At 45.6% G+C, this 14,858-nt stretch overlaps 1 protein-coding gene across 1 annotated transcript in view; it reads right to left on the reverse strand.

The window, feature by feature from the left end:
• Window positions 1-209: 209 nt before the first annotated feature.
• DIS3L2 (DIS3 like 3'-5' exoribonuclease 2) overlaps window positions 210-14,858 on the reverse strand; it is a 202,655-nt gene continuing 188,006 nt past the window's right edge. The window contains exons 20-22 of the mRNA XM_039327402.1: window positions 13,906-14,010; window positions 7,875-7,976; window positions 210-1,207 (exon numbers count right to left, since the gene is read on the reverse strand). Of these exons, the coding sequence (XP_039183336.1) occupies window positions 1,109-1,207; window positions 7,875-7,976; window positions 13,906-14,010 (306 nt within the window). The 3' untranslated portion in view covers window positions 210-1,108. The remainder of the gene's footprint in view (window positions 1,208-7,874; window positions 7,977-13,905; window positions 14,011-14,858) is intronic.

Consider the following 14,858-nt stretch of genomic DNA (forward strand, 5'->3'; position numbering starts at 1 on the left):
CTTTAGAAAGACGGTTGCAGTTTATTGAAGCGGAGAGCCAGACAGAAAGTTGGCTCTGAAAGAAAAGAGAGAGAGCACATGTAGGGAGTGAGTTTTTATACCTTATGGGGGTTTCCCCCCCCCACCAGCTGCCGTAAGAGAAACCACAACTGAACACGGATTTTAGGAGGATTCCAGAAATTTATTTCATTGTAGTTTTCCAGTTTTTCTTTATTTAGAATTTCGGGGGGGGGGGGAAGAACAAAGGCGAGACGGTGTCCTTTCTTATACAGAATGCTCAGATTCTCACAATTCATCTGCCCAGGGAAAAGAAGCTGTTAGAGCAAAAAAAAAAAAAAAACAGATTTAAAGTTGCAGCTTTGGGAGAGGCGAAGCAGCGGCATTGAAAAAGAGACCCACAACTCCATCACAGATGTCACCGCTTCCTTTCCCATCGCAAGTTCCAGTTTAGCCAGCGGACGCACGAGCCATGGATGGAAGCCACGGGGGAAACACAAAGCTGAGTAAGAGATTATTTACATCGATAGGGAGCACCCCGCGGACTGGATACAACAAGGAAGATGCTCTTGTTTAGATAGGGCACAAATTCAAATTAAAAAACAACAACAAGCCCCAAATCATCAAAGAAGATGGAAAGAGGGCTGAGTTACACTTCCAAACTATTTGTGACTCCTTGCTGGAGAAGGTAAAATAAAAAATAAAAAAATCAAGATGGCAGCCACAATCCACAAGCAAAGCCCTTATCGCAGGGGTCTTAAAACTTGGCCCTTTTATGACTTGTGGATTTCAACTCCCAGAATTCCTCAGCCAGCATGCCTGGCTGAGGAATTCTGGGAGTTGAAGTCCACAAGTCATAAAAGGGCCAAGTTTGAAGACCCCTGCCCTATCGTTTTTGGTTTTTTTTTTTAATGTGGGCCATGAGGCCGCCATCTTGGTTTTACCCCCCCCTTTTGTTAAAAACCCCGAGATAAAATAAAAACCCGTCTGCAAAAATTCAATTCAATTAAAAGTCTCTGTTCTTTTTCCCACGGAGTTCAGGTCTGGAGGCTGCCAAAATTAGCGGTTTGGGGCCAAATGGGCAGGATTCGTAACCGGGAGCCAGGCCTGCTCACTCTCCGCCACCGGGCCTCTTCAGCACCGCGCTGTACTTCACGGCACCGCTGTCGACTCGCAGAACGACGTCCACCAAGGCGAATATGGTGATGACCTTGAGCGGGAGACAGAGTACGATTCGTTTAGTGACCGTTTGAAGTTACAACGGCCCTGACAAAAGTGATTTGTGAATGATTTTCACACTTAACGACCGTTGCATGTGATCCAATTCAGATGCTTGGCAACTGACTTGTATTTATGACCGTCGCAGTGTCCCCCAGGGGTTGTGTGATCCCTTTTGGCGAACTTTTTTTAATAAATATTTTATTAATTTTTGAGTTTTACAGTCAAATACTTAATAAACAAGGTGTCGTCTGGGTCCATTAGTAATTCAGCGGTCTATATTAGCTTCTTCAGTCTAGATCCAATATTGTACCATCAAATATTTCCTCTCTTCTTTTTTTCTTTTTTAGTACTTTTTTCCCCACACTAGGCAAATACAATTTTTATTATTATTAATAAATATACTGTTGAATATCGACATCTTTTGTTACATTTTTCTCATAATAGCAACAATGTCAGTTTAAAATATCTTTCCTAACCAAAATATATCTTAATTGCATTTGCACTTAACGTCCATATGTTCAATCAATATCCTGTTTTTGCTTTTTTTTTTAATTTTAATTTCCCATCAGTGTTCAAAATCCCTGTATTGTTTATAATTCCAAAGTAGGTTATATTTGGGTAACCAAAAGCTTCCCTTAGTCAAACTTCTTAGCATTTTCCTGTTTCCCTTCTCATACCAAAATCTAATATTCTAATCACAAATCTTATCTTTCTAGTTATAATAATACTTCCTATTTCTAGCAATTATCTATTCTCCACCATATTCAAACATCTAATTAATAGTATAATGTCCCACTTAATGGGTCAAAACTTCTATTTACTTCAGTCTTACTCTAGCTTTCTTCCTTTGCCAACTGACTTTCCAAGTCAGTGCCTTTCAATCACCGAGTAATTTCTCCTCTGTTTTTGTGTATATTGTTTCGAATAAGAAAGACCATTTGTTTAAAATTAATGAAGAGAAGGGCGAGGGGTGACAGGATAGCAGTGTTCCAATAGGGCACAGGTCGGCAACCTGCGGCTCCAGAGCCGCATGCAGCTCTTTGAGCCTTACCCTGTGGCTCCCAGCCTCCTCTCCCATTTGCAGAGAGACAGGAGACAGAGAGAGACAATTGTGCTTCCCTGCTTCTCTCTCTCTCTCTCTCTCTCTCTCTCTCTCTCTCTCTCTCTCTCTCTCTCTCTCTCTCTGTGTGTGTGTGTGTGTGTGTGTGTGTGTGTAAAAGAGAGTGCACTCACAGTGTTCTCCAAGGATCTGAAAAGCTTATTGGGCGGAGCTCCTCCCTTTGCTACATCTCTGCAGGAAGCAGGAAGGGCAGGAGAGAGCTAGCTAGCCCAGCTATGCTGACTCAGGAATTCTGGGAGTTGAAGTCCATGAGTCATAAAAGAGCCGAGGTTGCTTACCCCTGAGCTTGTTGGAGAACAGCTTGAAGCCAGCTTGCCAGGTGAGCAGCAGATAGGAGAGAGGGACAGGGGGGGGGGAGAGAAAGAGAAAGAGAGAGGGAGGGAGAGAGAGAGAGGAAAGAGAGAGAGAGAAAAAGAAAGAGAGTGGGGGAAGAGGACTGGCAGACCAAGGGCAGATAGAGAGGGAGGGAGGGAGGGAGAGAGAGAGAGAGAGAGACACTTTTGACATTAAAATGAAGATAACACTGCATATATCCTTTTTACCTGTGTGTATGTATGTAGTATGTGTATACACACACATACACACATTACATACACACACACACAAATACAGACACACACACACACACCCCTATAATAAAGGTAAAAAAGGATATATGCAGTGTTATCTTCATTTTAGATATCAAAAGGGTTTTGCGGCTCCCGGTGTTTTGTTTTTGGTGGGAAACGGGTCCAAGTGGCTCTTTGAGTGTTTTGGGTTTCCTACCCCTGCAATAGGGGCTGCCCCAGAGAAGAGGGAGTCAAGCTACTCTCCAAAGCGCCTGAAGGCAGGACAAGGAGCAACGGATGGAGAAACTAATCAAGGAGAGAAGCAACCTAGAACTAAGGAGAAACTTCCTGACAGTCAGAACAACTAACCAGTGGAACTCCTTGCCTCCAGAAGCGGTGAATGCTCCAACACTGGAAGTTTTTAAGAAGAGACTAGACAGTCACTTGTCTGAAATGGTCTAGGGTTTCCTGCCTGAGGAGGGGGTTGGACTAGATGACCTCCAAGGTCCCTTCCAACTTTATTATTATTATTAAGTAATTTTTCCTCTGTTTTTGTGTATACGGTTTGGAATAAGAAAGACCATTAGTTTAAAGTCGTTTTGGAAGAACGAACCCATTGATGTTCATTAAACAGCCTCCTCCTTCTTCAGTTCCCAACAGCTCCCCCCAACAGCTCTATCTTCCATTCAATCAACTCTTCCTTTTCCTTTTGCGATCTTCTTACAATCAAAATCCGCGGGGAAGCCAGATTCGCTTAATGACCATGTGACTAACTTAACAACCGCAGTGATTTGCTTAACGATTGTGGCAAGAAAGGTCATAAAAAGGGGCAAATTTCACTTAACAGCTGTCTCGCTTAGCAAGAGAAATTTTAAGTCACTTTTTTTTTCCAGTGCCCTTGGTAACTTTGAATAGTCACTAAACAAACGGTGGTTAAGTCAAGGAATACCTAATAATAATAATAAGGGACCTTGGAGGTCATCTAGTCCAACCCCCTGCTCAGGCAGGAAACCCCATATACCATTTCAGACAAATGGCTGTCCAATCTCTTCTTAAAAACTTCCAGTGTTGGAGCATTCACCGCTTCTGGAGGCAGGTTGTTCCACTGGTTAATTGTTCCAACTGTCAGGAAGTTTCTCCTTAGTTCTAAGTTGCTTTTCTCCTTGGTTAGTTTCCACCCGTTGCTTCTTGTCCTGCCTTCAGGCGCTTTGGAGGCGCTTGACTCCCTCTTCTTTGGGGCAGCCCCTGAGATATTGGAAGACTGCTATCATGTCCCCCCTCGTCCTTCTCTTCATTAGATTAGGCCAGGGGTAGGCAACCTTGGCTCTTTTATGACTGGTGGACTTCAACTCCCAGAATTCCTGAGCCAGCATGGGGAAACTGTGGCCCCTTCATGACTCATGGACTTCAACTCCCAGAATTCCTGAGCCAGCATGGAGAAATATAGCCCCTTCATAACTCGCGGACTTCAACTCCCAGAATTCCTGAGCCAGCATGGGGGAACTATGGCCCCTTCATAACTCGTGGACTTCAACTCCCAGAATTCCAGAGCCAGCATGGGGAAACTGTGGCCCCTTCATGACTCATGGACTTCAACTCCCAGAATTCCTGAGCCAGCATGGAGAAATATAGCCCCTTCATAACTCGCGGACTTCAACTCCCAGAATTCCTGAGCCAGCATGGGGGAACTATGGCCCCTTCATAACTCGTGGACTTCAACTCCCAGAATTCCAGAGCCAGCATGGCTCAGCTTGGAAACTTCTCCCTTTCCCCTCAGCATAGCTGGCTCAGGAATTCTGGGAGTTGAAGTCCATGAGTCATAAAAGAGCCAAGGTTGTCCACCCCTGGTCTAGATGTATCCAATTCCAGCAACCGTTCCTTATATATCTAAGTGGGCAACCATCTGAAGATTTTGTTTTCATCTGTCCTGAATCCCTCTCACTTGGCTGCGTGGACGATCCCCGCTACTTGTACAGGTAGGTCCTCGACTTACGCCCAAAATTTATGTTGCTAAGTGAAGACGTTTGTTAAAGGACGTTTTGGCCCATTTTGCGACTTTTCTCGACCCAGTTGTTAAGTGAATCGTTGCAGTTATTAAGTTAGTCACACGGTCGTTAAGTGAATCCAGCTTCCCCCATTGACTTTGCTAGTCAGAAGGCCACAAAAGGGGATCGTGTGACCCAGGGACGCTGTGACCGTCATAAATATGAATCAGCTGTCAAGCATCCAGATGTAAATCACGTGACCGTGGGGATGCTGCCATGAAAAACGGTTAATAATAATAATAATAATAATAATAAAGTTGGAAGGGACCTTGGAGCTCATCTAGTCCAACCCCTTGCTCAGGCAGGAAACCCTTTTTTCCCCAGTGTTGTCGTAACTTTGAACCGTCACATTGTAAGTCACGTTACAAAGCATAAAAATATCTCATTTCCCGAGCAAACGGGGCCGTCCTTTTTCCTGGCATCGCTTCAGCTTTCTGTCCCGATCAGCCCTCTTGGAATCAGCGTTAAAAGAGGCAAAGTCCGGATGGCCGTTTTCTAAAAATACGTTGCAAGTTCAGTTAATTATTTCTGATTATTTTCCGGGTAAATATCAACATTTGTCAATTTTACAGCCACTTGGGTTAATGTGTAATGTGCTGCTATAATTGGGCAAATGATCAAACCCAGAGAGAGCCAGAAGGTCACAAAAGGGGATCACATGGACTCCAGGGGACGCTGCAACCGTCATAAAGACACGCCAGTTGCCAAGCGCCTGAATTTTTGATCACGTGGCCCCGGAGGGATGCTGCAAGGGCCGTCCGTGTGAAAAACAACCCGAAGTCACTTTTTGCAGCGCAGCGGCGAACGGTTGTAAATTGAGGACCACTTGTGTCTTAAAAGAGAAACGCAGCTCCAGAGGCTTTGAGGAGAGGAAAGGGACAAAGGCTGGGCTCAGAGGCAGTGGGGCGCAGTGGTTAAAGCTGGACCTTACCAAGGAGCCAAAAATCAATACAGCATCCAGTTTTGGTCACCACGATGTAAAAAAGTTGAGACGGCGAACCTTTTAGAGACCGAGTGCCCAAACTGCAACCCAAAGCCCACTTCTGTATCGGCGGGTGCCGGGTGGGTGTGGCCCATTGGGTGGGCATGGCTGCGGTGGTAACGGCAGACTGGGTGGGACTAAAAAGTTCAATCAATCAATTCCAACATTCCAAGATCTTTTTTTTTCCCACCAGAAGTTGAAATTGATTGATTGATTGATTGAACCTCTTTTTTTTGCACATGGAGGCAGAGGCCTAAAGCGAAAAGATTTTATAAAACTCAGCTGAAGGCCTGGGACTGGGGCGACGGCACGCATGCCCGCAGAGAGGGCTCTGCGTGCCACCTGTGGCACGCGTGCCATAGGTTCACCACCACTGGTCTAGAAAGAGTGCAGAGAAGAGCAACAAAGATGATCAGAGGACTGGAGGCTAAAACATATGAGGAACGGTTGTTGGAATTGGGTATGTCTAGTTCAGGGGTAGGCAACCTTGGCTCTTTTATGATTCGTGGACTTCAACTCCCAGAATTCCTGAGCCAGCCATGCTGAGGGGAAAGGGAGAGGTTTCCAAGCTGAGCCATGCTGGCTTAGGAATTCTGGGAGTTGAAATCCGCAAGTCATAAAAGAGCCAAGGTTGCCTACCCCTGGTCTAGTTTAATGAAGAGAAAGATTAAGGGAGATAGGATAGCAGCCTTCCAATCTCTCAGGGGCTGCCCTAAAGAAGAGGGAGTCAAGCTCTTCTCCAAAGCACCTGAAGGCAGGACAAGAAGCAATGGATGGAAACTAACCAAGGAGAGAAGTAACCTGGAATTAAGGAGAAACTTCCTGACAGTGAGGACAATTAATCAGTGGAACAGCTTGCCACCGGAAATTGTGGGTGCTCCAAAACTGGAGGTTTTTAAGAAGAGACTGGACAGCCATTTGTCTGAAATGATATAGGGTTTCCTGCCTGAGCAGGGGGTTGGACTAGATGACCTCCACACGTTTTTCAAACGGACGGCCCTTGTAGCATCCCCCGCGGTCACGTGATCAAAAATTCAGGCGCTTGGCAACTGGCGTGTCTTTATGGTGGTTGCAGCGTCCCCCAGGGTCCATGTGATCCCCTTCCAACTTTATTATTATTATCATCATCATCATCATCATCATCAGAGATGGAGGAAGACTTCAACCCAAATCATCATCATCATCAGAGATGGAGGAAGACTTCAACCCAAATCATCATCATCATCAGAGATGGAGGAAGACCTCAACCCAAATCATCATCATCATCATCAGAGATGGAGGAAGACCTCAACCCAAATCATCATCATCATCATCATCATCATCATCATCAGAGATGGAGGAAGACCTCAACCCAAATCATCATCATCAGAGATGGAGGAAGACCTCAACCCAAATCATCATCATCATCATCATCAGAGATGGAGGAAGATCTCAACCCAAATCATCATCATCAGAGATGGAGGAAGACCTCAACCCAAATCATCATCATCATCATCATCAGAGATGGAGGAAGACCTCAACCCAAATCATCATCATCAGAGATGGAGGAAGACCTCAACCCAAATCATCATCATCATCATCAGAGATGGAGGAAGACCTCAACCCAAATCATCATCATCATCATCAGAGATGGAGGAAGACCTCAACTCAAATCATCATCATCATCAGAGATGGAGGAAGACCTCAACCCAAATCATCATCATCATCAGAGATGGAGGAAGACCTCAACCCAAATCATCATCATCATCATCATCATCATCAGAGATGGAGAAGACCTCAACCCAAAGCTTGGCAGCCGAATTCACACCGATGCGTCGTGTGACCCAGGAAACCATGTTCTCCGACCAACTCTGCCAGTAGTTTTTGGATGGCATCAGGGGCTGGCTGAGGGCAAAGCTGAGGGCAGGAGACCCAGGTGAACAGTGGGGTGAGGGTGGGGAGTGGGCGAGGGCCAACATTACCTGCCGTGGGGCATCCTGCTCCGTGCTCTGCGGTTCCCACACCAGCGACAGCTGTGGCTTTTTGCCCACTTTTTGAAACTGGAATCCCACCAAGGGCAGAGCCTGCAAGGCAAGGGGAGATGGGGTCAACAGGGGGGGGGGCTGCAGAGGGATACCAACCTGTGAGGACCCCCCCTCTTCCAAATGCCAGACACCCCCTGTCCACGTACAGAAGGCCTTTTCAACCCCCTTCTTCTTCTTTTTTAAAAAATATATTTTATTGATTTTTTTTTAGCATAAACACCTTAATATTTGATCAACAGCTTGTTCTCTGGGCTTATATTTGCAAAATAATCACGAACAATCAGTTTCTATATTCCAAAGTCCACCTAATAGCTTTGCTTGATTTTCTCTTCTTCCAACGATATTGCCAACTTTAAATGAATACAAGTCTTACAACAATACAAAGATTTCTCTAAAATTTCAATACAACAATTCAATACAAAGATTTCTCTAAAATTTCTACCGATAAGAATCATCATGTCAAGATCGTGCTACTTTTCTCTCCGATCATCTTGGTTGCCTCCTCATAAATCCCATTGACAATTCTTATTTAAATGTGTTTTCCCTACAAGGTTCAAAACGTTCTTACTGGTTAAGATTTTCTCAAGGTTTATTACATTTAAGGATTTAGATCTATTTTTCATGTCTAAAAAAGTAAGTAAAGAAGAAGACACACCCAAAAAAAAGAAAGAAAAGAAGAGAAAAGAAAAAAGAAAAAAAAATGGGAGAGAAGAACGAGAAAACAATATAGTAATATAATATAATATAATATAATATAATATAACATAACATAACAATACAATACAATACAATACAATACAATACAATATAATATACAGCCCCCTTCTGTATGTTGTACATTCGTACGTTTATATTTTTGTAACCATTTGTGTATATAGTTTTATCTTTCAGGAATTTCATTTTTAATATGTGCCAAGTGTGCCCACAGTAAAAAAAAAAAATGACCGCAAAGGTTATCGTATCTTATCTTTTAATATTGTAAGCTGCCCAGAGTTACCTCAAAGTGAGCAGAAAATAAATTTAATAGATAAGAAAATAAATTCTGTGGGGGGTTTTTTCCTTCTTCATCCTGGCACTGCCCAAGTCAGCCAGGCTGGGCCACTGGATCACTGGGGTTGAGGTTCCAGATAAGGACGGTATTTGCTCTACTACCGGTTTGCGGGCACTTAAGGCATCAGGCTTGTCAGATGCTGTATTTTTCCTATCCTGCTCTATGGAGTAGAGAGCTGGTCTCTGACAGAAGGCCACCTGAAGAGACTAGAAGCATTTGAAATGTGGATTGACAGGTGGCTGTTACGTAGAAGCTGGGTTGACAAGATCAGAAATGAGGAGGTGATAAGCTGCCTGGGAAAGCCAAGGGAAATCATCAAAACAATTAAAAAACAAAAATTAGAATATTTCGGACATGTGATGCGACACCCAGAAAAATACGGCATACTCCATTTAATCCTCCAGGGAAAGATTGAAGGCAAACGAGGTCCAGGCAGAAGAAGAACATTATGGCTTCAAAATCTAAGGGACTGGTTTGGACAAAACTCAGCAGCACTTTTTTGTGCAGCTGCTGATAAAAACAGGATCGCCAACATGATTGCCAACGTCCAATAACGGATATGGCAGAAGAAGAAGTAGAAATAGATGTAGAAGTAGTAGTAGTAGTAGTAGTAGTAGAAGAAGAGGAGGAGGAGGAGGAGGAGGAGGAGGAGGAGGAGGAAGAGGAGGAAGAAGAAGAAGAAGAAGAAGAAGAAGAAGAAGAAGAAGAAGAAGAAGAAGAAGAAGAAGAAGAAGAAGAAGAAGAAGAAGAAGAAGAAGAAGAAGACGACTGTGGGGTTCTTGGTGGTGCTCTCTGATCTTGGTGCTCTTCTTGCAGATGTTTCATTACCCAACTAGGTAACATCATCAATCCTAGAAGGGTGTGGGGTTGAGGAGGCCGATGATGACTAGAAACTGGCTTCTCGCTGGGGTCATTCAGAAGCCTCCAGGAAGGAAGCCATGAAAGCTGGGTGAGTTCTAGTCCCGCCTTAGGCATGAAATCTGGCTGGGTGACTTTGGGCCAATCACCAGAGGCTGTGAGTTCAAGTCCTACCTTAGGCATGAAAGCCAGCTAGGTGACTTTGGGCTGATCACCAGGATGACAGACGTAAACGAAAGGTCTTCAAAATTGAATATTGAAAAAGAAATTTCAAAACTGAATTTGCTGCAGTGGAAACTTACAAGACAAACAAGCGTACCCAAAACTAGAATGGCTGGGACACAGGAAAGGAGAGCATAAAGGCAGGACGTAAAATAAATACGTAGGCAAAAATTAGCTGGGTCTTAGAGCAGGAAAGGACGAAGACAAGCTATAAAAAAACAGCTGTAAGAGGAAATGGCTAGCCAGGAAAACTTAACTAAACTGAAAAAGAGGAAAGAACCTATTGTTCTAAGCCGGGGCCCAGAACTCAAAACCGACAATTGAATATGTCTAATATTTTATATTATTAATGTACATGCGATGTATGATTTAGTACAATGGTTCTCAACCTGTGGGTCGGGACCCCATTTGGGGTCGAACGACCATTTCACGGGGGTCGCCAAACAACGCAGTCCGCCATTTTTTTTCCCCTTTTCCTTAGCTGTGCTACTCCCTTTTATTCTATTGGCTTTCGAAAGCCAATAGAATAGACTCTCTTGAATAGAGTCTAATTCTATTGGCTTTCCAAAGCCAATAGGAATTGTCCAGGCTGTCTCTGCCCTGCTGAGCCCACCAAAAGCCCCAGTCTGCAAACGGTGCTGCACCAGTTGAGTAGTCCTCGACTTACAACCGGTCGAGTAGTCCTTGACTTACGACCGTTTGGGGGTTGCGGCATTAAAAAGGTTGAGAACCACTGATTTAGTATGTAGCAGGAAATAGGCAGGAGATGGTCGGAAAGAGTGTAACCTCATAGTAGTACCTCACCAATGGGGAAAGAGGAGGGATGTGGTGGCCGGGACAAGGAGTGTATAAAGAAGGAAATATTTTGGGTTAAAACTTTGGAGAGAACCAACCTTTGATAGCTTCTCTCCCCGCTTATTGCAATCAACGAAACAAAAGGCCTTCACGGTGTCTTGGCTGGTTCTTGGTCAGGCGAGCTTGCCGCTGGTCACGAAGGAAAGTGGCCAGGAACCCATAACAAGGAGATGGTGAGTTCTAGTTCTGCCTTTAGCATGAAAGCCAACTGGGTGATTTTGGCCCGGTCCTTCTCTCTCTGCCCAAACGCGGCAAGAACAGTCATAAATTGGGAGCAAATCTCACCGAACCAACGTCCCACTAAGCGACGGAGGTTTTGGGCTCAGCTGTGGGTTCGTAAGGGGAGGACCGCCTTTATTTAGACCAGTGGTTCTGAACCTTGTTAATGCCGCGACCCCCAACCGGTCATAAGTCGAGGACTACTCAACCGGTCATAAGTCGAGGACTACTCAACTGGTGCAGCACCGTTTGCAGAATGGGACTTTTGGCGGGCTCAGCAGGGCAGAGACAGCCTGGACAATTCTATTGGCTTTTGAAAGCCAATAGAATTAGACTCTATTCAAGAGAGTCTATTCTATTGGCTTTCAAAAGCCAATAGAATAAAAGGGAGTAGCACAGCTAAGGAAAAGGGGGAAAAAATGGCGGACTGCGTGGTTTGGCGACCCCCGTGAAATGGTCGTTCCACCCCAAATGGGGTCCCGACCCACAGGTTGAGAACCACTGATTTAGACGTCTTCAAAAGAAAAAGGGAAATAACAGAACCGGCCTAGCAACTCATCCCGGCTCCTTCCCCGTCTTGTGCCCACCGGGGACTGGCACGGCCCTTTGCCCACCCCAGACGGAGGGGGCCGCCAGACGCCGCCGAGTCCTGTTTGCGACAGCGGAAATGCATCCCAACGTCTCCCTGCTCGATCGTTCGGAAGGCAGACGTGCCTGCTTGGCACTATCGGCTCCGCTTTAATGATCGTGCCGGGAGGGGATAATGGTCTTCAATTCTGCAAGGCGCAGATGGAGGGGCAGCCGGTACGGGCCCGGCGTCCCCAAGCAGACGAAGACAAGGGAGGGAGGGCAGCACACAGAACAAAGCAGGTGGGTGGGAGCCATCATCTTCCCCTCTCCCCGCCCCAGGATGGGGTCCTGAACTGGCTTGGGATGGAACGAGACCCGCAGATGCAAGAGGGCGAGGCAGTGCGGGAAGAATCCAGAGAAAGAAATATTTGGGGGAATATTAAAAAGGCAGAATATATTTCCCCAAAGGAATAATGGAGAAGATCTTTAAAAAGGCAGAAACTTCTCCCTACATGACACAGGAAATGCAAAGCCTCAAACAGGAACAGGAAACAACCTCAAAAGCCCCATAGGGCAGTGATGGCGAACCTTTTAGAGACCGAGTGGCCAAACTGCAACCCCAAACCCACTTATGCATCATCGGGTGCCGGGTGGGTGTGGCCCATTGGGGGGTGTGGTCCATTGGGTGGGCATGGCCGCGGTGGTAACGGCAGACTGGGCGGGACTAAAAAGTTCAATCAATCAATTCCAACTTTGCAAGATCTTTTTTTTTTCCCGCGAGAAGTTGAAATTGACTGATTGATTGAACCTTTTTTTTTTTTTTGCACACGGCGGCAGAGGCCTAAAGCAAAAAGGTTTTATAAAACCCAGCTGAAGGCCTAGGACTGGGGCGACAGCACGCGTGCCCACAGAGAGGGCTCTGAGTGTCGCCTCTGGCACCCGTGCCATAGGCTCACCACCACTGCCATAGGGTATAAAAACCCACCACTCCCAGCTACGTGTGGTCAGTTTTCCCCAGAGCCATCTTTCTGTCTGGCTCTCCTCTTCAATAAACTGCAAACTGCTTCTTTCTAAAGCAGTCTCCATTTCGTTTATTCCCGGCTTGGACTGGACCCTGATAAAGATTTTTCTTTCAACAGCACGTAGTCTTTACGACCTCAACTGAGCCTCAAGTTTCCGTTGCTAAGCGGGACAGCTGTTAAGCTGCCCCGTTTTACGACCGTTCTTGCCACAGGTGTAACCGTGTTTCCCCGAAAATAAGAACAGGGTCTTAATATTAATTTTTGCTACAAAAGACGCCCTGGGGCTTATTTTCCAGCTAGGGGAATACGGTACTAAATGCCTAAGTCTGGCTGATGATCTTAACTGGGGCTTATTTTTGGGGTGGGACTTATTTTCTGGGAAACACAATAAGTGAATTGCCGCAGTTGATAAGTTAGTCACCTGGTTCTTAAGTGAATCACTGCAGTTGTTAAGTTAGCCACGCGGTCGTTAAGCAAATCTGGCTTCCTCCATTGACTTTGTTTGTCGGCAGGTCGCAAAAGGGGATTGCGTGACCCCTCCCCCGGGACACTGCAACTGTCATATAGGTCAGGGGTCTTCAAACTTGGCCCTTTGATAACTTGTGGACTTCAACTCCCAGAATTCCTCAGCCAGTCTCCATTTTGTTTGTTAGATTTAACACAGAGGTCTTCAAACTCGGCCGTTTTATGATTTGTGGACTTCAACTCCCAGAATTCCTCAACCAGCCTCCATTTTGTTTGTTAGATTTAAGGCAGGGGTCTTCAAACTCGGCCCTTTTATGACTTGTGGACTTCAACTCCCAGAATTCCTCAGCCAGGCATGCTGGCTGAGGAATTCTGGGAGTTGAAGTCCACAAGTCATAAAAGGGCCAAGTTTGAAGACCCCTGATATAGGTATATAATTCTAAGTACTATGGCTATTCGGGGAATTTTATTCATTTATTTTATGTTGTTGTTGTTGCTGTTAATAACATTTTCAAAAAAATACTTTTTTTTCAATTTTTTTTCATTGTTTCTGGGCAGCCCCCCAGCCAAATCTTTTCATTTCCTAGGTTCTCTGGCTCCATCCAATTTGATCTAGTTGGGTTCACTAAAAATGCAAACAGATTGCCTGGCTCACTCTCAGACACATCCCGCCACCCGGGGAGGGGGGGGAATCGCATGGGCTTACGTTGCAATAAATGCGCTTCTGGACTCCGAATCGCAGCACCAGGACATCAAAGGCCTCGTTGAGGACACCCATCACCATGGCCTCCGATTCCAGCGGTCCACACTCCTGCAAGAGACCACATTGGGGGAGGGGGTTAGGCAGGGAAGGAGGAGGGGAGGGAGGGATGAGCAAAAGGGAGCAGCCCCTTGGTTCCACACAGAGATTCGAACCCAGTTCCCATCCAAGCCTGCAAAACATGCAAAACCCTTGCACTGAACTCTGGTTGAGTCAGGAGGAGCAGATCCCCAGATCTCTCCAGGAAAGAACTGGTCTCCAAAGGCCTTAGATCAGAGCTGGAGGTCTCTTGCTTTTTACAAGTAGTCCTCAAGTTACGACCACAATTGAAACACCCCCCCCAGTTTATGTGGCGAAATGAAACATGCGTTGAGTTTTGCCCCATTTTTACAACTGTTCCTGCCACAGGGGTTACGTGAATCGCTGTAGTTGTTAAGCGAGTAACATAGTTGTTAAGTGAATGCGGATTCCCCCGTTGGCTTTGCTTGTCAGACGGTCGCAAAAGGGGATCACGTGATCCCAAGACACGGCCACCGTCGTAAATATGAATCAGTTGCCAGGCGTCTGGGTTTGGATGACATAAACCCTGGGGGCGCCGCGTCAGTTGATAAGGCTGAAAAACAGTCCTAAGTCCCATTTTTCGGTGCCGTTGTAACTTTGAGCGGTCACTTAAATGGACTGTTGTAAGTCGAGGACTACCTGTTTTTATATATTCATTGAAAAATTCATAGGGTTTTTTTTTTTCCAAGAGAAAAAAATCTCCCTGGTGGCATATTTGGGTGTTTTTCCATTTAGCATCTTTGAAGAAGTGTGGACTTCAACTCCCAGCGTTCTTAATCTGGGCCGTCCCAACTTCAACTCCCAGCTTTCCTAATCCAGGTTATCCGGACTTCAACTCC

Source organism: Crotalus tigris, unplaced genomic scaffold, assembly GCF_016545835.1.
Source record: "Crotalus tigris isolate CLP2741 ecotype Arizona unplaced genomic scaffold, ASM1654583v1 scf7180000024361.1375286210:1436186, whole genome shotgun sequence".
Classification (NCBI taxonomy): Eukaryota; Metazoa; Chordata; class Lepidosauria; order Squamata; family Viperidae; genus Crotalus; species Crotalus tigris.